A 23213-nucleotide genomic window follows, 5' to 3' on the forward strand; every position below is an offset into this window, starting at 1 on the left:
TCAAAGACTGTTTACTGTCACCTGTGATACTCGCCTGTAAAATGTCACACATGTGAGACTTAGGAAGTGTCTCGACCTCATAGGTCACACAGAGGCGTTCAGTCTTACACAGTGGCATGCGTCTGAAGCAAGCTTGTCTACTCCTCGCCCTTTTCTTGGACTCGTTCTTAAACGCTTTCCCCTCCCCCATGTCTGTGCACCCCTCCCTGGTGTCTGGCCCCCCAGTCTTTTCATCACTCATCTCCCTAGGTCTTTCTGAGCTGAGTGCCATGAGCACAAATCCTGTCCCAAGTATGGAACAAAGCCAGGGAATACCTTGCTCCTTGAAGCTGAACTGCCCTGAGCCAACACAAATCTGTTGGCAGCCACTACAGGCACAAAAGTCCCATTCAGGGCACAAGAACAGCTATTTATATATTAAAAAAAAAAAAAACCCTTCCTGATTGCTGGGCGTCCACTTTCCCTACAACCAAAAGGGCCACTGCCGCCTCTTGGAAAAGATTATTCCTTTCACAGCTCCGTGACCAAGGGTCACCGAGCACCCCATTCTCTGAGCAAGAAGAATAGAGGACTGCGTGCAGGGTGGATTAGATGTGGTGACAAGCCCTCTGACAGTTGAGGGCAGCTGAGGATGCCAGTGACACAGATGGCCGCTGCGGCACCCGTGAGGTGACTAGCACAGGCCTGTGGGGACTGACCGACAGACATTCTGGACCCTGACATGAACTCACCTGCCATTGCTCGTTTGTTTTTGTTTGTGTTTGTGTTTGTGTTTGTGTTTTTTCCTAGCTCTTTATGTAAATTTTAGTTAGCACGATTACTACACTTTTAAAGGCATTTGGGGTTGGGTTGTGTAGAATGGTCACAGGTCATATCTGAGGACTATGATACCCATCATGCAATTATAACTCAGCTGGGGCTACCTGTGCCCTTTTTAGTGTGGGTTTCTGGTTTCCCAGATTACCATTTGTGTTAATGACCTCAGCTTAGCCTATCATTTCAGTAGAAGTAGCAATAATAGCCAACAACTACTCAAAAAAAAAAAAAAAACCCCAAGACTTAGGCAACTTATAAGGAAAAGTGTTTGATTTGGGGCTCATGGTTGCAGAGGGTTAGAGTCCATGACCACCATGGTGGGGAGCATGGCAGCAGTTGGGTGGCAGGCATAATGCTGGAGTGGGACCTGAGAGCTCACATCCTTATCCATAAGCAAGAGGCAGAGAGGGGGAACTAGGAATGGCAGAGACTTTTGAAACCTCAAATCACACTCCAAGGGACACACACCTCTTCCAACAAGGCCCCACTGCCCGATCCCTTCCCAAAGAGTGCCAACAATGGGCAACCAAGTATTCAAATACATATTAGCCTATGTGGGGGGGGGGCTGTGCTCTTTCAAAATGCCATACCCCAAATCACACTCATTGTTCACCCTGAGATAAACTGTGAACAATGCCATTAAATGTATAGAAATGACTTTGGGATGGGTAATTTTTTTTTTCCCAATACAGGACAGCCTCTGGTGGGCTGTATCTGGTCCACCAGCCCTCCCAACCCAGGGCTGACTGACACAGAAGGCCCTCTGAGCTATTTCAGTCATGAGCCACTCAGGGAACCTGGTTATCAAAGTCTAAACCACAAGAAGGGATGCCTTCGTTTCAAGGGCGCTATTTCTAGAAATAACTGTAACGTTCTCTGTGTAGACTTCTAAGCCCAAAGAAGTGTTTTCATGTTTTGACTTTTGATGACTTCAAAAGCCTGTTGCCCTAAAAACTTCCTTGATTCTCAGAAAAGAGCCACCAGGAGCTCTGGGTGGTTGATCTGCCGGCGCGGATGGGCAAGCAGCTAGCTGGCTTTCACCTTGCAGCCCTTCTTGAAAATGGCCTATTCATAGCTGTCAGGGTGATGACTAATCCCAGCCCTAAGTTGCTGACAACATAAAAGAATATTTTTTAATTAATCTCATTTCCCCCTTCATCTGTCACATGAAAAGACTCCTGTGTAATTGATGTTATTTTTTTTATAAGCCAAACAGAATCAAGACACCCAGAACCACACTCAACTCAGGGTGCCACTGTTGTCTAGTCACGTGACCAAGAACCTCCTAGAACCCACTCGAGGACTGGAGGCTTCAAGAATGGGTCCACCGGTGGCGCTCAGAGCCTCGTGGACCTGGAGACCAGCCTTAGGGCATGGCTAGGACTTAGTCACCTCCAGCTGCAAGGTGATTATGAGAGGGAGGGACATGGTGGCCAAAGAAAACTCAGGAAGAGAGATGCAGAATAGACGTCCCAGTGGTCATTAAAACCTTGTTAGTTTTCTCTTCTCCAAAACATATTGGCCACCTGGGAGGAGGAGAAAAAAAAACACAAACCCTCCTGCCCTTACCTCAAGGCAAAGGAGAATGCATCTTCTAGCGGCTGTGCCTCCTGGAAATACATGAGGACACTCACAGAGCCCTGACTGTGCATCAAGCCCCTGAACAGTGTTTCCCGTTTGCTGCAGGAACGAGGAGTCGATGAACTTAATTGGCCAAATGAGTAGGTGAGAGAGCAAGGTCTGGACCCCCAATCTTTGAGACCCCAAATGTTCTGGTCTGTACAACGGAAAATGAAACAGACAGGAGGTTGGGGCCACACTGAGCAGCAGAGTCTTCTAACAGGATCTAGGAGTGGTGTGGCTTCTCTTCCAGAAAGGAGGAGGAAGGAACCTTGCTGTTCTCTAGGTGGCAGTGGGAGGGGACTGAGCCTCCTGGCTCAAACTTGGGGCTATCCTGTGCCTCTCAGCTCCTACAGAAGGCTCCAGAAAGGCTGTGCTGTACTGATTAAGGAGAAAGAGGAAAGGGCGTGCAGAGGAGAATCCAGTTCAAATAAATAGTATCTGCTTCCTAGGACTAGTCTAAGAATTAAAGTGATTTTATATGGGGGGAAAAAAGATTTAAAAGAGGGCCTAGAACAGTGGTTCTCAACCTGTGGGTCACGGCCCACCTGGGGGTCAAATGCCCTTTTCACAGGGGTTACATAGCAGATGTTTACAATTTGTAACAGTACAAAAATTACGGTTATGAAGTAGCAATGAAATAATTGTGTGTTTGCGGGGAAGGGGGGTCACCACAACATGAGAAATTGTATGAAAGGGTCGCAGCATCAGGAAGGTTGAAAAATCGCCAAGATAGGGAAAGAACAGTACTGGCTGCTCTTACAGTGGACCCAGGTTCAGTCTCCAGAACCCACATGGCAGCTCCCAATGGTTCCAAAGGATCCAACACCCTCCTCTGTACTCACAGGCACTACGTGTGCTTGGTACACAGACATATACACAGGCAAAATACTCTTGCACATAAAATTAAAAATAGAAAAAAGGAAAGTGCTGAGCAGACTGAAAAACCAAGGGGCTGCAGGAATAGAACACACTGCCTCCTAACCTGGAAGTGTCGGTGTTAACAGAGGACAGGTGGACTGCGTTAGAGTTTAAGCCAAAGAGTCTCCATGTTAGCCTTGGTGGTACAAAAGCTCCTTGTCGCAAGAGCACATATTCTGTCGCGTATGTGGTGTGTGGCCCATAGTAGATGTCAGTATATTTTCAATATATTTGGATGTTTGGACAGACAGACACATGGGCCAAAGTCAAAATCCCTTCGTTACAATAAAGAATACCTATTCCCCCCCCCAAACCAACTGATACCCTGTTCCCATGTCAGGAAAGCAGCCTGCATAAGTCATGCTGTCTGGATGCCAAATGCGTTTTTAGCTATTTCTCACCCCTCAGGTCTAGCCCTGCCAATCCTACCTCCTACATCTTAGCATCTGCCTCCTCGAGCGTTATCTCACTGCCATCTCATCTAAACTGTTATCCAAGCCTCGGTCTGCATCACTCACCAGAGACAGGAGGAGGGAGGCAGAGGCAGGCAGATCTCTGTGAGTTCCAGGCCAGCCTGGTCTACCAAGTGAGTCCAGGACAGCCAGGGCTACACAGAGAAACCCTGTCTCGAAAACAAACAGAAACAAACTGAGGGATGGGGCTAAAGAGAGGATGGTTGGTCAAGTGCTTCTTGAGCAAGCATGAGGGCCTGAGATCAGGTCCCCTGCACCCACACAGGGGAGGGGAGGCTGATGCTGAAGTGGACTGGCCAGTCGGGCTGGGCAAAATAGTGAACCCAGTGAAAGGCCTTGTCTTAAAATGTAAGGTGAAGAGTAACTGAGGAAGATGTCTGACATGAATCTCTGGCCTCGATACGTGTGCACACGTACACAAGTAACTGCACACACACGTGCACATCTCCCCCATCCACTCACCAGAACCCGATATGAAATCAGGTCACTAACTGTCACCATCCCGCCCTCACTTCCGCTCAAGGACGGCCCATGGCTCCCTGTAGGCTTCCTGATCAATGCTGGCATGTCCAGCTTTCACAACCTTGTCCAACTTGCCTCTCCAGCTGTGGCTTGCCAGCACCCCACCCACCCCCACTTGAGTTCTGTATCCCCTGGCATTTGCCCTGACCCAAATCCTGGGGTCACGGCTTGGATGAGGTTTGTCTTCACGAAAACTCAACTTGAGGCTTGAGTTCCAGTGCAGCCAGGTTAAGAAGGAGCAGGGGCCTTTGAGGGACCCTTGGGTCAGAAGGGACTTAACTCCATGAAGGATTGATGTGGCTTATTCAGAATGAGTTGGTTTCTATGTGGGGTTGTCACAGAGCGAGCGGCGCTTCCTTAATTTGCTCTTGCTTCCTCTCTCAAGCACGCGTGCTTTTCACACATGTCTGCTTCTCCTTTTTGATTCTTAGCCATGCTATGGCACAGCACAGGGCCTTTAGCCAAGCCAGTGCCCTGTTCTTGGACCTCCAGCTAAATAAACCTCTTTTCTTTATAAATTGACCAATAGCAATGGAAATTTGACCAAGACCTCTGGACTTCTTTTTCCCCCGCCCCCCATTTATTTATTTTGTTTTTCGAGGCAGGGTTTGTCTGTGTAGCCTTGACTATCCTGGACTCACTTTGTTGACCAGGCTGGCCTTGAACTCACAGCAATACCCTTGCCTCTGCCTCCCAAGTGCTGGGATTAAAGGCGTGCACTACCACCGCCCTGCCGACCTCTGGGCTTCTTTACCTTTTCTGCTTCCTTGCATTCTTCTGGATTCAACTTTAGCATCGTCTCCTTACGACACTTGCTCTAACTGCCTCTGACTTCACTGAGAACTGAGCGTCTTTCCTTCTGTATGGGGCATATCGTCCATCACAAGAACAGCCTGCCTCCTGTTCTCCTGACCATGGGCCCGGCTCATGAAGTTCTGTCTTTTGCTCTTTGCTGAACCTCGTATGCCCTTCTCTAGTCTGAGACAAGATGAATGTGGGTCGCATTAATATTTTGTCATTTTTCTGTGTCTATTTACTCGTAGAGGTGGGTACACACATATCATAGTGCATGTATAAAAGCCAGAGAACATGTGAGTTCCGGGCTTATCAGGCTTGGCGGCCAGCACCCTTGGCCACTGGTCTGTGGCTCCAGCCCCATATTAATATTTTGTTTCATATCAAACATGCAGTTCAGGTTCTCAGAAGCATATCTGTCATCCTATCCCATCTATGACCAGCCACATGACCAATCCAGAGGACCAACTAGGGATTAGGGCTTCGTCTAGGACTCTAGGGGGAAAAAATGTATTAAATTAGAAATGAGAGGGACAGCTTTTTAGCCAAAAGTCCAAACATATGATCTAACAAATACGACTATTTTCCTTCCCGGCACATATAAATACATAAAGCCTACAGCTATTCAGCCAGGCAGGCCTGCTCTTCCTACTCCCTCAGCTGTGGAACAGAAGTGGCTAACAGTGAGCAGCGGCATCTCATCCGGTCTTCTCCGCCATCCTGAGAAGCAGATCTTTTTCATTTGCTTTTTTCCAGATGAGGAAAGTGAGATTTACAAAGATAAAGCATCCTACCAAAGTTCATACAGCTATCCCCGGATGGTGATCCAGTCGGTCGTATTATTCTGCTGGGCTGACCTAGTCTCGACCTTTTAACCTCATTAGATCATCAAAAGAACCACTTTGGGGCAAAAATAGCCATGGCTTCCGGAAATTTTTTATTAAAACTCTAAATCTCTGGGCAATAACTTTCAGGAGTCATGATTCAGACCAGCAGCGATGCTTAAAAACAGGCTCACAGGGCGAGTCGCCCACTGCTGGGAAGGAATACAGGACCCTGACGTTTGGAACCACCTGTGTTCTCCGTTCCTGCCTGCTGAAAGCCTCTGCCCTTCCACTCCTCCGGGGAGTCCCCTCCTTCAGGTTCGAGCAGCTCCGTAGTTGTCAACAGTTGTCTGGAGCAGCGTTCCTCCACCGGCCATGAGCATCTGGACACTCAGCAAAGCACACGCTCCACAGCTGCCAAGAGTCTTCAAATCAAATGCGGGGAAACTGCATTTCCGCCTATTCCGTGGGGAATTCTGATGGATGCTAACACCTGAGGTCCAGCGGCGACACCCCAGTCCTAGGTGCTACAACCAGCAGCAGCAGCAGCAGCTTATTAGAGAATGAGGATTCAGAGGCTCCTCCCGGGAATGGCCAACCTAGAGACTCTCCCTAAAAACAGGACCCTCGGGTGAGATCCATACACACATCCCTGCACAGAGAACCAGGAACGCAGCACTGTGGTGTTTCCCCCGGTTTTGTTCCCACTGTAGCCTTCGTGGGAAATGAAAACACTTAACGTGACACAGTGGAGGTCCAGGTGACAAGGCCCTGCTAGAGCAACAGGGCTCAGCCTGCCCCAGACCTCATGTGCTACCCTGAGGACTGGAAAAAGCAATGACTCACCACGCCCGCCCGTGCACAGCCCAGCTGACAGGCACTTCCCCACCACTTATCCTTTATTCTCATGAAGACCAAGCATCAGGCTGTACAAACTAGATCTTAGAAACCTTCATTGGGTAGAAGAGTGCAGAAACGCAGAGAACGTGACTACCCTGCGGATGGATCTGCCACCATGCCTAGGAAGAAGCAAGGATCTCCATCCCCTGAAGAGCTCTTGCTCCACGGTACACAGAGCCGAGCACTCGCCCCGGTCGAAGAGGCTTCCTCTGTCTTCAGTGCCAAGAACAATGCAGTTTAATCCTTCCTTAAAGGGTTAAAAAAAAAAAATCTGTGCGCCTGTAAACTGGACAGGCGTCCCCTCTCTTAGCCAGCCCCTGCTAATGGGGTGGCAGTTGGGGTGGAAAGAATGGAGTTCCAAAGGGACACTTCCTGCTGAGGCTGTCTGGGCGAACCGCAGAGAGTGGGGGTGGGGCGCCACCTGACTCTGAGAGCCTTCAGTTTCACAAGCACCTCACTGATTGATGTTACTCTTCTGTGTCCCCCTCCCCTCAAAGAAAAGGTTGGAAAATTGTAAGGGCTCAGATTGGTAAACTCCCACTTTGAAGCAAATCCTCCCTAAATGAAAGACTGCCGTGGCCTGTCCAAATATACCTGGGAGGACAGTGACCATTGCTTCCAAACGACTCACCTTTACTCCTTCTCTTTATAAATCTGTACTAAAGCCAGGTGGTGGTGGCGGTGGCGCAAGCCTTTAATCCCAGCACTTGGGAGGCAGAGGCAGGTGGATCTCTGTGAGTTCGAGGCCAGCCTGCTCTACAAAGCGAGTTCAAGACAGCCAGGGCTATACACAGAGAAACCCTGTCTCAAAAAACACAAAACAAAACAACAACAACAACAAAAAGCCAACCAACCAACCAAATAAATAAGCATTAATTCTGTCACACTGCTTCCCCCAAACAGAATATAAACAAAGCATCACATATTGGGTCTGGTTCAGTACAGAGGCTTCCGGCATCTATCCTGAGATCACACGTCTTTTAAATCTCAAAAGGTTGTTTGATCTTTGTAACCCTAACCATACCCAGAAGAGAGCTCAACACTGAAGTCTAAAAGATAGTAAACAGGGTGTGTTGTCATTTGCCACCTCCAGCTGCCTTTCCCCAGGAAGGCTCCTTGAGGCAGCTCCAGAGGATAGCATCACTTTTTCTGCTCCAACCAGGAACCTCAGGGTACAATTAAACAGTTCACCCAGAATTCCATGAGGCCTAACCCTTGCGCAGATTTTCTTTCTAAGCTACACGGTGGTAAATGTTTCTGTTTCTCGATAACTTGATTGACAAGTGTTACAGTGTAAGGTTGGGGGATTCAGGGGCTTTGCGCCTCTCAGGGGCCAGCGAGCAGAGCTACTTCTCAGGACCCGGTTCAAGTACAGGATATTGATCGACGGTGTCTCTCTGCTTCACGATCCAGGATGAAGAACAAGCTGTGGTATTTCGAATTTGGTACCTCGGAGACCTTTGCAGCCACCTGCAAGAAACTCCATGACCACTTAGAGCTGGAGGTAAGCGCCTAGGTGGAGAGGCTGCTCGAACCCTGCTGCAGGTCCCAAGGCATCCCATACTCAGCCTCAGGACCCAGCCTCTTGAGTCTTTCAGAAACGATCCCAGAGTCTATAGTAGATTTTGTGTAGACCATCCCATCTGCATCCGTCTACACAATCTCACTTAGGATGCTCCAGTTGTAGCGGGAAATCCTCGGGGCTCTGGGACCCTTAGAGCCATTGTTATTCTGAACCTCGGCCATTCTTTCCCACCCAAAGAGCTAAGGAGAGTTACCACCTAACACGGGAAGGGAGCCGCTGCCAGCATTGCTGTGTCTATGGCACAGCGCAGGGGAGGCGCCTGTGGGTTAAGAGTTATCAGGGCATCATCTTCTGTCTCACCCGTCTCAGAGAGCTGACCCACAGGTACCCAGGACCAGTCTTGTGGGTGTGTAGACTGTACTGCCACACAGCTAGCTCCCTGTGCTCTGAAGAGCTCTTTTGTCAGCATCATAAAATTCTGAACTTTTTTTTTTTTAATTAAACAAAGAGCTGTGCGTTTTTGGTCTGAGCTGGGCCCCACAATTAAGCAGTGCATCCTGTTGGTTTGCTGTGTTTTCCTAAGACTTCCAGCACTTGTAGTGGCCTGCCTCAGACCGCCTGCCTGTTGGCGCCCCTTGCCTGGTGGATGAGCAGCTGCCTGCTTCCCGCCCCACTTCTGAGGCACTGCTTTCCTGATGGTTTCCCATTGACTGCTAGGAGCATGCCTCTGGCCTATTAGAGACCCAGTGTCTAAGCACACCTGCTGTCTTCACTTGCTGGGCCTCGGGGCCGTGGATTCTTGGCTAACAGTCTCACCTTCTCATGGAATTCAGGCCTGTAGTCTGCTCTACACTTGAGGAAAAAAAAAACCCACACATTTTCAGGCACGTGAGAAAAATCTCCTATCATCATCTACCCTCAACCCCCACGCCAAGAAAATCTGGTCTAGAAGTTTCTGTGAGCTGTGAGCCTCTGTGGAGGCCTGGCCACCCTTGCAATAGGAGGGCTAAGTGTGTGGCAGAGTGAGAAGGCCCTGCCACTCCCTGCTGGAAAGGAGGCTGTGCCCATGTACACAAACAAAAACGCACAGCCAGAGGTTTCCATAGGCTCTACTTGACTCATCTGCAGGCCTCTCCTTTTTTGGTTGCTGGGTTACCGACACCACCAAGGTGGGAGGCGCCTTTCCACCAGCTTGGCCACAGAGGCAGAGAGGTCCAAAGGCCAAAAGCTTGAGTCTCCCAGGTGATGAATGGCTTGATGCTTCCTATACCTGGGAGAAGCTGAGTGGCCAGCTCTCCACACTGCCTGGGAGCCGAGTATGGCAAACAGATCTTGTGTGCCTTCTTCCTCTTGGCACTGTCCTCTGTTGGGGTCTTTTTAAATATACCACAAGTGAGGGACAGCCCTGCCTAACCGCGGCCAGCTGCAGACACACAGCAGAGTGCTTGTTCTCCCTGCAGCTGGCCTTGACACTGTGCCCAGAATACAGCCGCTCAGCTCCCCGGCCTCTTTGGCCCGCCCCACTGGCTCCAGGCTGGCCATGCCTGACAGTCCCCCTGGGGTCCAGGACACAGCAACAATTTCCTCAACCACACGGGGAGTGGGTAGCCTGGTGGGAAATGACAGTGGTGCTTCAGGAGGGGTGAACGGTCACCCTGTGGGTCGCTGGGAGCTTTAAGAAGCACTTTCTGTTTTTCCTTATCTCTTAATAATTCTTTACGGCATTTATTCATGAGAGTAAGCTTTGGGAGTCAGGTGTGAGATGCCATGTGGCAGTGTATTGGTGGGCAGTGGATTGGGACAGGCACCATTTCCACACCCAGAGAGGACAGTGGTCCCAGGTGGTGTGAGCAGGAGGAGACCCTCCCTCTGAAAAGAAGAGGGTAGGGAGATGAGTAACAGGTGTAAGGAGTCTGGGGTGCCTGCAGAGGAACATGAAAGAGAAGCCAGTAAGTGGCCTTCTGTGTGTGGCTAGCCCACAAAGCCAGCATGGGGTTCACTGGCTCCCTCCCAGCCAGCCAGCCTGGGAAGATGCCATTCAGACACTGCTTCCTAAACCACAACAGCAGGGGGACATCCCACTGCAGGGAAACACAAGCTGAGACTGGGAGGAAAGAGGAAGGAAACAGAAAGGAAAGAGGAAAGAGAGAGGAGGGGAAGAGAAAGAGGATAGGAAAAGCCAGTGCTTCAACTGCCTGCCACAGCCCGTCAGTGTTTGATACAATGATGACCCGGGGACACAAGTACTATTACCCGTTAAAAATAAGGCCCAGGTGCATCTAGTAACTCCACTAAGAGTTCTTTGCCTGAACTACAAAGAGCAGACTCCAGGCGTTCTGGAGTGAGTTGAGCTTAGAAACTAGTAAACAAATTTATCCATCAGTTGTTAAGACTCAACAAATCCTCCACCCTCAGTGCAGTGTCTTGCTCCTTCCTGGTGTGTATGTGTATGTGTGTGTGTACTTGTGCATGTATGTATATGTATGTGTGTGCATGCATGTTAGCATTTGCACAAATGTGTTCATAGATGTGTATATACATGTGTGTGCATATGTGTGTATGTGTACGCATATGTGTGGGGTATGTAATGTGTGTGCTGGTATATGTGTATATGTGTAGTGATTGATTTGGAGCTTTTGGTTTCTTTGAAAAACACAGAATTATTTTTGTTGTAATCCCAGGTGTGGGGATGTGGGCTTCTTTGGATTGTCCGCAGCAGCTGACTAGGATTTGCCTCGTGCTCTAGCAGAGGCATAGTTTTGCCAGGTGCAGATAGTTTCTGCGATTGTATGACTCTTAGAATTCTGGGAACCAGAAGGTACATAAATTCTAGAGCCCTAAGAGGCGAGGTCGCAGTTAGTGGTCAAGCTCAAACAGGAAACAAGAAGAAAGAAACTGGATTCAGGGATAAGGGGTGAAACTGTGAGGGAAATAATGGGTGGGAAAAAGAAGAGCCCACAAAGTACCAAAGACTAGCTGCGTGCGTGCGAGCGAGCGACTGTAAAACTCCACCTCAGTTCAGGGAGCCATACCACCCTGTTGAGAAGAGGAAGACACAGTCCTAGTGTCCACCGAAGGAAGGAAGGAAGGAAAGGAAGGAAGGAAGGAAGGAAGGAAGGAAGGAGGGATCGGTACAAGAAAAAGCAAAGGGCTGACCCAAAGTTTACACAAGTTTTTCTCATGCAGCACCTCCTTTCTCTCTACCTACAGAACGCGAAGGGAGCCAAGTATTTGTGCCCTTAGAGGATGAGAGCCTCTCAGACAAGGGGTCAGTAACTGAGAAAAGGCACAGTGATGAGGAACTGGGGGAAGGGGGGGGGGAGGAAATAGCAGAGCCTGGGCCAAGTTGACAGTGACAGTAAGTGGGCTGGCTCCACTGGCGGTGCGGGGCCTGAGTTCTGTCACTGGGCAGTGGATATACGTAAGGCCTGCGCTGGGAGCAGAGGCAAGGCTTGCCGTCCAGCGAGGCTCGCCGCAGAATCAGATCAGAGGGCTCCAGGTTCAGTGACGGTCTGTCTCAGAAAGCACAGTACAGAATGATTGTGCAGGAACATGACAATCTCTGGCGCACACACACACACACACACACACACACACACACACACACACACGTGTGCACCAAAAACTGCACCTACCACACACACACACAGCTTCCCACATGCACACACACATTTGCTTACACATACACACAGGAAGTTGGATGCCTGAATTAAAAGACTAAACGGTTTTTTTTTTTGTTTTTTTTTTTTTTTGGTTTTTCGAGACAGGGTTTTTCTGTGTGGCCTTGGCTGTCCTGGACTCGCTTTGTAGACCAGGCTGGCCTCGAACTCACAGTGATCCGCCTGCCTCTGCTATTTTTTTTTTTTTTGAGTCAAAATCGCCACTAAATGGCATAGATTATGGCCTCTTTCTTTTACATTGGTGGCTAGTGGAGAAGAAATAGGAAACTTGATTCCATCTCTGACGTAAAGGTCGTGTCCCACGGGAATAGAAAAAATAGTCCAAGCTTGTTAAATGGCCAGTTAACTAGTGCTGAAAACCCGGATGCAAAGTCTCAGTGAACCTCGGGAGCAGATCCCTGTGGATCCTGTTTCCATAGCAGGGGAGAGGTAACACTCCCCCCCCAGCCCCTCCCAGCCCCCCAGCCCCTCTCACCCCCCCCCACCCTACCCCCACCCCCATACTCAGGCTCACAGAAACTTCTAGACCAGATTTTCTTGGAGTGGGGGTTGGGGGCAGATGATGATAGGAGATTTTTCTCACATGCCCGAAAAAAAATTTTTTTTTTCTTTCTCAAGTATAGAGCAGACTACAGGCCTGAATTCCACGAGAAGGTGGGATTGTTAGTCAAGACACCTGGCCAGCCCTGGAACAGTAAGGAGCCTGGACCAAGACTGACACAGACATCTCTGTTCTGTGTCTGGGCTAGGTGACTTACTGAGCTGGATGTCTGTGCCTCAGTGTTTTCATCCATAAAACACGGGTAGTGGAGGCAGCCTAGCTCCCAAGGACAGCTAGTCCCAAGGAGGGGCGCGGTGGGGTTACTTAACTGGCAGCAATGCTAAGTCTCAGAATCTACAAAGCAGCCCTAAGTAAGAAAGTGTACCTTTCTACAGCAAGAATGCAGCTGAGAGACTGTTGGCTTTTACCTGAGTCCACAGTCCTGCTGGTGTGACTCAGGCTTGGGTCCTGATTGGCCTGGGAGCTGGAGAGCTGGCAGGCAGTAGTGAGCAGTTTCTCCAGGAAGTTTGTGTGTGTGTGTGTGTGTGTGTGTGTGTGTGTCCCCTGCCCACTGGTTATTTGCTGTTTTGTTCACTTTGCTATCTCAGATAAATTTAAAAACGGGCATGACGTGATTTGCTTATCACATGGGGAGCATTAAGGAGGTCTATGGCAAGGATCTTCGGCATGTTTCTATGAAGGGAGCTGCAGGCCTGCACCCTGAATCCTGTGCTCATCAAAGGCTTGTCAGCGCAGTCCAGGCAGCCGAGGCCAGCCCTGTCTAAGGCTATCGTCTCTCAGAGCGGGCTCCGGAGAGGCCCTTTATGTTTGTGCTAACCTGATTTCACCTGAATAAAGCAGGAATGAGGAGCACTGAGTTGCCGCCCCCATCTTAGGCCCAGAATAGCCTAGCCAAGGATCTTAAAGGTTTTCCGAGTTCAGCGCAGCAAAGCAGGCAGGCTCCGGCTGGAAGAATCATCTTACATTCAAGGTTAAAAATAAGAAATCCTCCAATTTGTTGGTATTTAATCTAATCCTTAACTAATGTTCACAGTTGGGCACAGTGGTGCACGCCTTTAATCCCAGCACTTGGGAGGCAGAGGCAGGCAGATCGCTGTGAGTTCGAGGCCAGCCTGGTCTACAAAGTGAGTCCAGAAAAGCCAAGGCTACACAGAGAAACCCTGTCCTCCACCCCCACAAAAAAAGACACTGTAGATAAGAATACTAAATGCCACTGAACTCTATACTTCAACGTGGCTATCTGTATATGAATTTAACTTTCATTAAAATGTTTAGGCCTCTTTGTATTTATCATTAAAAATTTGCAAAGGGTTTTTTTTTTCAGAACCTTGTGCCAGCAACATCATCCAACCCAATAGATGGTCAGGATCAAGCCTATAAAAATTCTACATTCTCAGAGCACAACTTTTGTGTGTAAAGAAGCTTCATAAGGCAGGCTGTGGTGACCCAGCCTGTGATCCCACGATTCAGGAGGCTGAGACTGGAGGATCTCAGCAAGTATGAGACCAGCTTGGCCTACACAATGAGTACCAATCCAGACAGTTATATAATGAGACCCTGTCCCCCCCCCCCCAAAAAAAAGATGAGCATGGTGACACACCATGGACCTGTGATCCCAACACCCTCAGGGAGGCAGAGGCAGGTACATCTCTGAGTCTGAGGCCAACCTGGTCTACAAAGTGAGTCCAGGATAGCCAATGATACACAAAGAAACCCCATATCAAACAAAACAAAACAAAAGTCTTCATAAATAATGAATCATATCACTTTAAGATTAAGTACACTCTTTTAGCTAACCAATCCAACCCAATCCCATTTTAAAAATTGTGTTTGTGCGTGTATGTGTGTGTGTCCTTGTGTATGCACATATGTGTTTGTGTTCACATAAGCCACAACACTGATGTGGAGGTCAGAGCACAGTTTGCAGGAGTCAGTTCTCTTTCCACCATGTGAGGTTATTTGTTGTGCGACAAAACTTGTCCTGGGGAGATCCAACATGTCTACCTATCCCAGATCGGGAATCCACACCAGACCAGAGAACAAATAACACCAAAAGTCCACTTTGGTGAGCAAGTGAGTTTTACTGGGGTTACTTACAGGGATATGGGTGAGGGGCTACTTACAGGAGCAAAAATGACTCAAAGACAGCTGCTCCACCAAAGCTCACCCCAACGTGGGAGACAGCTCACAAAGCTGGAAGCCTGGGGCACACTGCACAGCCTGCACAGGTTTGGAGAGTGTCCTTTCCAGGTGCCACAGTTGGTTTAAACCTCTTCCAGGAAGCTGGTCTGGTCTTAGAGTCTTTGCAACATAGCTCTGCCATTCTGGTAGGGAGGCGCCTAGTTAATCTGGTCAGTTTCAGGAACTTCCTGGACCTGTTTTGAGTTGTTTACCTTCCTGTTTATGGAGCTTCCCTATAGGATGGAATGTTACAATCTTGGAGGAAACTGTTAGACAATAGTGCCCCTACCCGGACTCAGTGAGCCCACCACCTCACCAATGCCATTACTATTCAAAAAACTTCATATTCAAAGACTTCACAGATTAATTAGCTTGATCGGGTTCACTCAGTATGTGAAAGAAATCACAGCTCTGAGGGACCGAGTATTGTCTGATCCTGCCTTGCCCACCCACCCTGCTGCTGTTTCACACACTCTTAATTTGGAAGGGAAGAAATCTTTAAACCACGTTATATTCTGGCATGACGTGAACTTGGTTAGCGTTTCAGGGCACGGAGCACATAAGTGGGAATGGCCATCTAGCCTAACCAGCGAGAGTAGGGTAAATGGAAATATCTCCATGGGAGAAGGAAGTGAGACCATAGAACCCCTGCAAGGAAAGCCAGGGCACTTTGGGGTGAGAGTCTCCTGGTGAATGTCCTTCCTCAGTCAAGCCCGTGGGCCCCTGTGTCCCGCACCAACCGCAATCAGAAAAATGCATCAGAAAAATACTGAGGAGCAAGAAAAGAAAAGAAAATGAAAGAAAAGTAGCCAACATTCTGCCCAAGCAAGCACCAGCAGTGCTAGGATTTCTGGCCTCTTTTAAACCAAGATATTCTGATGCCTCATAAAGGCCTCTGACTAGTCTGTCTGTTGCCTTGTTTAAACTCCATTATCAAACCTGGTACCCTGATGCATGCATATGCCTTCCTACCTATTCCCTGTGCATCGCCCGCAAGTCTCCTCCATGGATTCAATGCTGTTCCGCTGACTCAGGACAAACTGTTTTTGCTAATTTCCTCATTGAGGTCCCATTGTTTGCTTTCAACCTCGAGCAACTTCTCCTCCCTCGAGGGACCCACTGCTTTTATTTCCTGCTAGTGTGCACCCTGCAGTTCACGCCAAGCCTGCCGGTCTATATGCTTTTACTTTTCTGTTCTCTTCTGTCGCCTTTGTTTTTTTGTGAATTGCTTTGATTTTCCTTTGTCTTCAGATTCCTGACAATAATGTACTTTGTGTCTTCCCAAGGACTTGGGAATGACTTTTTAAAGATTAAGCCTCATGCCTACATTTTCTCAAAAACAGCTGGGTGGTATGGAGCATGTCTGATAGGTTGACCCCAGGAAGTCTCAGAGGACTGAGGCAAGAGTCCAACTGGATTAGAGTCTTGTCTCCAGCAAGTTTCTAGAAGATTCTGTCAGATAACCTCTGCCCTCAGAGAGCTTAACTTTTTGGCTGCCAAAGTCCCTTGGTCAAAGAATAACTCCCCCCACTCCCAAGCTATATATTTTTCAAGGTAAGACTGAGCGATGAGAGCCTGGCTGTGGGAAGTGCATTAGCTTCCTTAACTATCCTAGGATATTGAAAAGAGTCCGCCATCTTTCTTACCATGCTCCCTGACTCAAGCACTTCAGGGAGGAAAACATATTCTAATCCTTTTGTTCCCACTACAACTGGACTGTCAAACAAAGGCTGGAACAAGCAAATGGATTTTTTGGGGGCTGCAGAGGGGACTTTTGTTTTTCTAGAGCCTGTGAGATTATAGAGGGGGAAAGAGTTGACTCTTTAATGAAGAGCAGAGATGCTGTGTACCACAGGGTTGACCTAAGGTTCTTATGTACACCTCACGCACCTCAAGGCTCTTAGAACCATGTATCCTAACACTTCCCTATGAGGTCTTACTTCGTCCCCATCCCAACTCTGTATCCTACGTATTAGCCTCATTGCTTTCATAAAGTCTGTTGAAAATGTATGAACACTCACCATGAACGCACAGTGGCACACACCTGTAAATCTCACAGAGGCAGATGGATCTCTGTGAGTTGGAGGCCAACCTAGCCTTCCTAGCAAGTTCCGGGCCACTTAAAGATACACAGTGAGACCCTGTCTCAAAATAAATAAAATAGATACTCTGAGACCAGATAAGTTTCACACACCTAGGTGCCCCACATGTTGTCCCACAATGCCATGGTACCCACAGAGGGACATCTCTGCATTCCACTTCTGCGGACCAACTAATGTGCCTGGCTGCTTAGAAGACAGGCCCACTCCCCTTTGAGGCTTGGTTGTATGCACCGTACAGTTAGCTTTCTGAAGCAAGAGCTTTCTTTTCACTTTGCACTCATAAAGCCAGCAAGGAGCCCAAAAGGAAGTTAATTCCTCAGTAGTGATTTGTGGGCAGTAAAGCTGAATGAAGAGTGTGAAGACCTCGCATTTATGGTGAGCATTAATAGGTATCCCCAGCGACCACATGAAGTCACGCCATTTTGTTGGCAGCCACCTGCTCCATTGGTAACACAGAGGGGAGTGGATGGCAGAACTAACAGCCTGGCACTCAGACCTCATAGCCCCCAAGAGAGTGGGAAGACATCCCACACCCAGTTCTGAACTGTCGCCGAGGGTCTGGACAACTGTAAACCAGGACAGGAAATGCCAACATGTTCCCACCTCTTTCCCACCGAACTGAGTTAAACCAGGGAGTGGGCGGTGCTAGTACAGCAATGTGCGTGCTGGACAGCGAGAATAGAGCAAGTGACTCAGAAGAAAGGGCCTCCATTCTGAGCCCTACCTGTTCCCCTAAGGCTACCAGTCCTGCTCTGCCTAATGGAGTTGGACCCTCAGAAAATCCCGCCCAGCACATAGGCCTCAGCATTCCGGAGAGGCATCCAAACCTGCTAAGCTGCATCCAGAGCAAGAAAGCCCTAAAACACCAAAGTTTGCCTAAGCTTGGAGAGGTGGAGCCGTGGAAAGGAAAGGAAACTGCGTTGCCTTCTGTCCAACTCTGAGGCAGCCCGCCACCATGAGCTCTGAGAAGCAGCCGTTTTTGTTTTGGAAACTGGCACCCGGCGCAGGCTCTCTCCTGGACATGAACTTGAGCCCCTGCTCCCCACCCCCATCCCCAGCTGCAGCACTCTACTTCCAGCCTCTCTGCCAATGCCCCCTTCCAGCTGCCCCTGTCAAAGGCACCATTGTACCCTGCTGGCATAGCAACAGAGCAAGGCTAAAGAGGAAGAAAACATATTCTGCCCAGGGGATGTTCTTCAGCAGGTTGTGTGTGTGTGCATGGCTTCCATGCCACATTCCTTGAGCCTACACCAAGTCACCGGTACTCCATCATCCCCGTCACAGATGGCAGCGGCTTGCCAGGCTAGCCAGCCCACCATAGCTAGCTGTCAGAGAAGGCGGAGCGCACAGCTGAGAGGTCAAGGCTCGGCAGAGAGATGTCAGGCCGGGCTTCTCCAAAGCAGCACGCCGTGGCCTGCCAGAGTAAATTCCGAACTTCACATCTCTGAACTGGAAGGCATTTTGTTTTAACCGACACACATAACAAAAGCATCACCCTAGCACATCCCGATAAGTGAGGCTCGGACTTCCTCCTGATTATTGGAAGGGTAGGAGGTCCCCAAGAAGCCTATCCGTGACTCGATAGCACAGACTTTCTTTATTCAAGATTGATTTATTTATGTGTTTTATGAATATGAGTGTACTGTCTTCGTGCACACCAGAAGAGGGCATCAGGTCACATTATAGATGGTTGTGAGCTTCCGTGTGGTTGCTGGGAATTGAACTCAGGACCCCTGGAAGAGCAGCTGGTACTCTTAACTGATGAGCCATCTCTCCAACCCCTAGCACAGACTTTCAGAACATTTTTTTTCCCTGATACCAAACAAGAGTTGTGTGTCCTGTTTCTTGCTATATTGGTTAGCAGTGGGTACATTGCTCGGAACAAAAGAAATGATATCCATGGAAGCAGGAATGAAGAATTCCCCATTGGAGCCATACTGCCATCCTTTTCACTCCTCCACATGGTTCCCTTTCATGGGGCTAGTGACGTATCTTTCACATAATATCACATTAATTCACAATTATACATTCCCAGTACCTATATGTCTCCATTTATAGACCAATAACTCTCCTGACCACTCTTTTTTTTTTCTTTAATGTGTTTATTTTATGTGCATGAGCTTTTGCCTGCATGTTCGTATGCGTACCATTCCTGAAAGCCAGAAGAGGGTAACGGAAGTCACAGACAGTTGTGAGTTGCTGTGTGGGTGCTAAAGACCCAAGCCAGGTCCTCTTTGAGAACATCAAGTGTAACCACAGAGCTCTCTCTCCAGCCCCTCCTGACTCCTGTTGTTGGAGGAGAACATTCTTCATGGTGGCTGCAGGTAACAGGGCACAGCGCTGACAGAGCTCTTGCCTATGTTGTTTGCGTTGGTCTGGCTTCTTGACCTTGCCGCTTGCATCTCATAGAGGAGACCCGGAGGCTGAGAGAAGACAAGCACGAAGCAGCAGTTTGGAGAAGAAAGCCCTGCCTTAGGATCATGGAGCCAGTGTTCCCTCATCTGCATAGCGAGCATGTAAACACCGACCCTGCATGGTCAAGAGAGTTAGGTGTAAAGTGTGCCATGAGCCTGCTGCATAAGTTGCTAAAAATGATGTGCATTATTTCATGTGGATGTTGCTGTCTTACTGCCCACAGCAGACAACGGCTCCTAAAATCCTGTCAGATAGCCTCTCTGGACACAGATTTAGCTACGTGCCAGACCCATTTTTGTATGGAGACAGATAGACTGCCTTCCCAGGACTGGAACGCTGTTTCTTTCCTCCCAGGACATACATAGCCGACGTCAACTCTGAAAGCATTCACTCTTGTTCCCCTTGAGGGGAAACAAATATAGCAATTTCCTTGGCTACTTTTCTTACATTACTTTTCTTAAACTCTCCAAGTCTGGCCATAGCTATCTTTGCAAATTCTCTAATCCCGGCCCTGCAGATAGAAAGGTCTGAGCTTCCTTTTGCATCTCACTGCGCCTAACCAGCCTGCCTGCTGGTGTCTCTCTTCCCAGCTCTCCTATCTGCTGATGTCTTTGTGTTCTGCCATTGGCTCTAGTCCAAGTGTTTTTTACCTCAGAACATAACAGTTGCTCGCCCACTGGGTTTTGTGTTCCTGAAGACCTTGCTGGTAAGCAGTTGGCAGCACCGGCCTCCAGCACTGACCTGAGAAAGCTCCTGCGGGGCTGGGTCCTTCCTTGTGTCCATGCCACCCCTGGATGGAGCAGAGAGGAAGTTCTCACTTACTCTTGATGAATGACTTTGTGCCTCCCGTCTTCTCCGTCTCATCCACGGGAGCCTCCCGCCCCTCTTCCTGTTCCGGTTTGGGGTGTAGAGTGTGATACTTTTAGCCATGGTCAGAGGTTTACTTCCTGCAGGCTTGGGTTAACATTTGCATCTCCCTCTTGTCCTGGACACTGAGTCTACTTCACTTGGCCATATCTCTATTCCGCTAGAGAGGTTGGGCAGATTCATCTGGAATAATGGAGATTTTTGTCAGTGTTCTTCATGGAACAGCCTGTTTTCCATTTTAGGAAAATGGGGATTTCTTTACAAGTGTTTTGGCATCGATTCACAGGTAGTTATTGCTAGGATTTAAGAATAAAGAGAGTGACACAGAACAGATCTGATAAGGAGAGATTTATTGTAGACATGTGGGAGAGAGGAAGAAAGAGGGAAGGGCGCATCAGGGAGACAGACAAAATGCAAGAGGGGGGTGGGGGGGTAAAAGAGAAGGTGGCATGGTGCGGTGGCACACGCCTTTAATCCCAGCCTTTGGGAGGCAGAGGCAGGCGGATCTTTGTAAGTTCAAGGACAGCCTGGTCTACAAAGCAGGATAGCCCTGTCTTGAAAAAAAAAAAAAAGGGGGCGGGGGACTGTTAAGAAAGTTAAGGAATTACGGTTGCCATTAAAAAGTGATGATGATTGAAGTAATTTTTAAGTCTTTATTGTTTAAAGATAGACAGCATTTACGTAGGAAAAGAGAAACCCCAGGTTTGCTGTTTAACACTTCAACAAGCACATGGACCCTGAACAAGATTGCCTGCCAGATGCAACTGTTAGGCAAGGTGTGCACTTTTAGAAATACCCATAATAAGATTAAAACAAAGGACGAAAGGGGAGGAGCGTTATCAGAATAACGCAATGCCAGAGTACCCTCGAAAGGAACTTGAGATGAGCCTAAAGCTGTGAGCCCACAGGAGACCTCAAAGCTCCTCAGGCCTGAACTCCAAGGAGCAGACCCCGCCTACTGGTGGGTGGAGCTTCGGTACTAAACAACCTGCCTCCATACCGGAGAAAACCTGCCTGCGGGTGGTGTGGAGAATCCAGGTTAGGGATAACGGGCAGTCTAAAAACTGAAACAGGTCGTCAAATAAATAGACTCTCTTCCCCCGGGAGGCCTGTGGAAAAGGGTCGACAGGGGCTGCAATGCAGGAGGCTTCCCCCGCTACCTTTTCAGGTCAGAGAGGAGGCCCTGCTGCAAGGTGCCTGATTCTCTGCCTTCTTCCCTTTTAATGCTATCCAACCCCCCTCAGCGAAGACAGAGAGCCGGGAGAGTCCAGGTGCGGCCTAGAAATGCAGAGATCCAAAGCAGCGGGCTTGGGAGGGGTGAACACGGGCGCTTAGCATTTGCTTATAAAGGCTCGTGGCCTCCTAACCTAGTCTCTGGTTCCCTATACAGCACCCTCTAACCAAAAGCACCATCCCCGCTCTGGAGAAGCCAGAGCTATAGGGGCTGAGGCTTCCGTGGCTGCAGCTGACAACCGGAGCCTGGATGCGCCCCGCCCCAAGGGCGGGAGCCGGGCCGACTTCCTTCGGTGGCCCCAGTCGCACCTGCACACAGCGGCAGCACCCACGCAGTACGATCTCGGGGGGCGGGTGTGTTCGCCCACAAGCGCCAGCTCTGAGCCCCATGCCTGGCTGTAAACGCCTGAGTAGGTGCAGCAAAGGCTGCCAGCCCAAGCCTCTCTAGCTCAGGGCGGCATGCGAAGGCCTCCTCCAGGATCTCTCTGGAGCCAGCCACGGAGAAGGGGGGGCCAGATGACGTAATGGAACACTTGGAAGGATTTAGCTCAGGAACAGGCCCTTGCCAGTGTTCCAGTTAGGCCTACAGTGCTCCACTCCTGGCTCCACTTTCCCAGACTCAGTACAGTAAGCCCTGCGTCTTCAGGGAGTTCCGAAGGAAATAGAGACAGTGGCTAGGAGACAGATGTGCAGAGGGGCACTCGACTGCTCTAAAACTGTCCTCGCGGGGGGGGGGGGGGGGGGGAGAATAAGCTTTCTGGCACAGGAGATGCGAGATCTCAATTAATGCAGGGGTTAGTCATAGCCTTTACCTTCCACCAGAACTTGGTTATCCCCACCCCCATAAAGTTCAGAAAAGTTAAGGAGCAGTCTCTGAGCCAGTATTTAAATCCCTCTGTGTCTGGGCCCAGGGAGTGTTCTTTTCGAGGGCAGAGACTTCAGACACCTCAGGATCCACCCCCCTCTCCTATTTGCCCCACTTTACACTAGCCGGATGGGGAAGTGGGAGAAGAGAAGACAGCGGAGGACTGCTTCCAGTGAGGAATCAACAGTTACTAAGTTAATACCCACAGCTGGTTACAAAGGACACTTAAACCTCAGGCAAGGAAGAAAGGTGATTACAGCCCGGTGGCGCTTGCCTTTTTTCCCAGCACTTGGGAGGCAGAGGCAGGTAGATCACTGTAAGTTCGAGCCCAGCCTGGTCTACAAAGTGAGTCCAGGACAGCCAAGGCTACACAGAGAAACCTTGTCTCAAAAAAAAAAAAAAAAGAAAGAAAGAAAAGAAAGGTGACTATTTGGTATACAATTTGTCAGGGAGAGTGCTGGAGGTATATTTCTTTGCTTTTGTGGGTTGTTGTTTTTAGAAACAAATCTGGCCCAGAGATGGGATTCAATAACACTAATGTCTAAGCCTTTTTAAGATCGAACAGCAGTGGGAGATTCAATTATTCAAACAACAGCTGCAAGCTGAATTTTGCTGTAAACCCAGCATTGGCTTTACTGCCTCATCTCTAGAGTGGAATCTGGCATCCAGTGCCTGTGTTGGCAACCCATCTCTGCATCTGTGCAGTGCCACTGTCTGTGACCTTGAGCCAGCACCCTCACCATCCACTGGGATAGCCGTGGTGTCTCCCTCAACACCAGGATCCTTAAGAGACAATGTCGGCAAAGGCAGCCTAGTGCCCAAGGAAGCCTTGCCAAGGGTCGCTGTGACTGTCATTACTTCTCAAAAGGGAAGAGATATTTCAGTCAACAATGAATAAACTGAGGTGCTGTG

At 49.1% G+C, this 23213-nt stretch overlaps 1 protein-coding gene and 1 long non-coding RNA gene across 4 annotated transcripts in view; one reads left to right on the top strand and one right to left on the bottom strand.

Moving 5' to 3' along the window:
• The window catches only part of DGKG (diacylglycerol kinase gamma), a 195765-nt gene that overhangs the window by 131164 nt on the left and 41388 nt on the right, over window positions 1-23213 (top strand). For all 3 annotated transcript variants that reach the window (XM_084802209.1, XM_084802210.1, XM_084802211.1), the window contains one exon: window positions 8285-8375. In XM_084802209.1, the coding sequence (XP_084658335.1) occupies window positions 8285-8375 (91 nt within the window). The remainder of the gene's footprint in view (window positions 1-8284; window positions 8376-23213) is intronic.
• On the bottom strand, window positions 19043-22045 carry LOC311609243. The gene is made up of 3 exons (XR_014783324.1): window positions 21746-22045; window positions 20159-20386; window positions 19043-19450 (listed from the first exon to the last, which is right to left on the bottom strand). It is a non-coding gene; the product is annotated as an uncharacterized lncRNA (long non-coding RNA).

Source organism: Acomys minous (assembly GCF_964271855.1).
Source record: "Acomys minous genome assembly, chromosome: 11".
In the NCBI taxonomy this organism is placed as follows: domain Eukaryota; kingdom Metazoa; phylum Chordata; class Mammalia; order Rodentia; family Muridae; genus Acomys; species Acomys minous.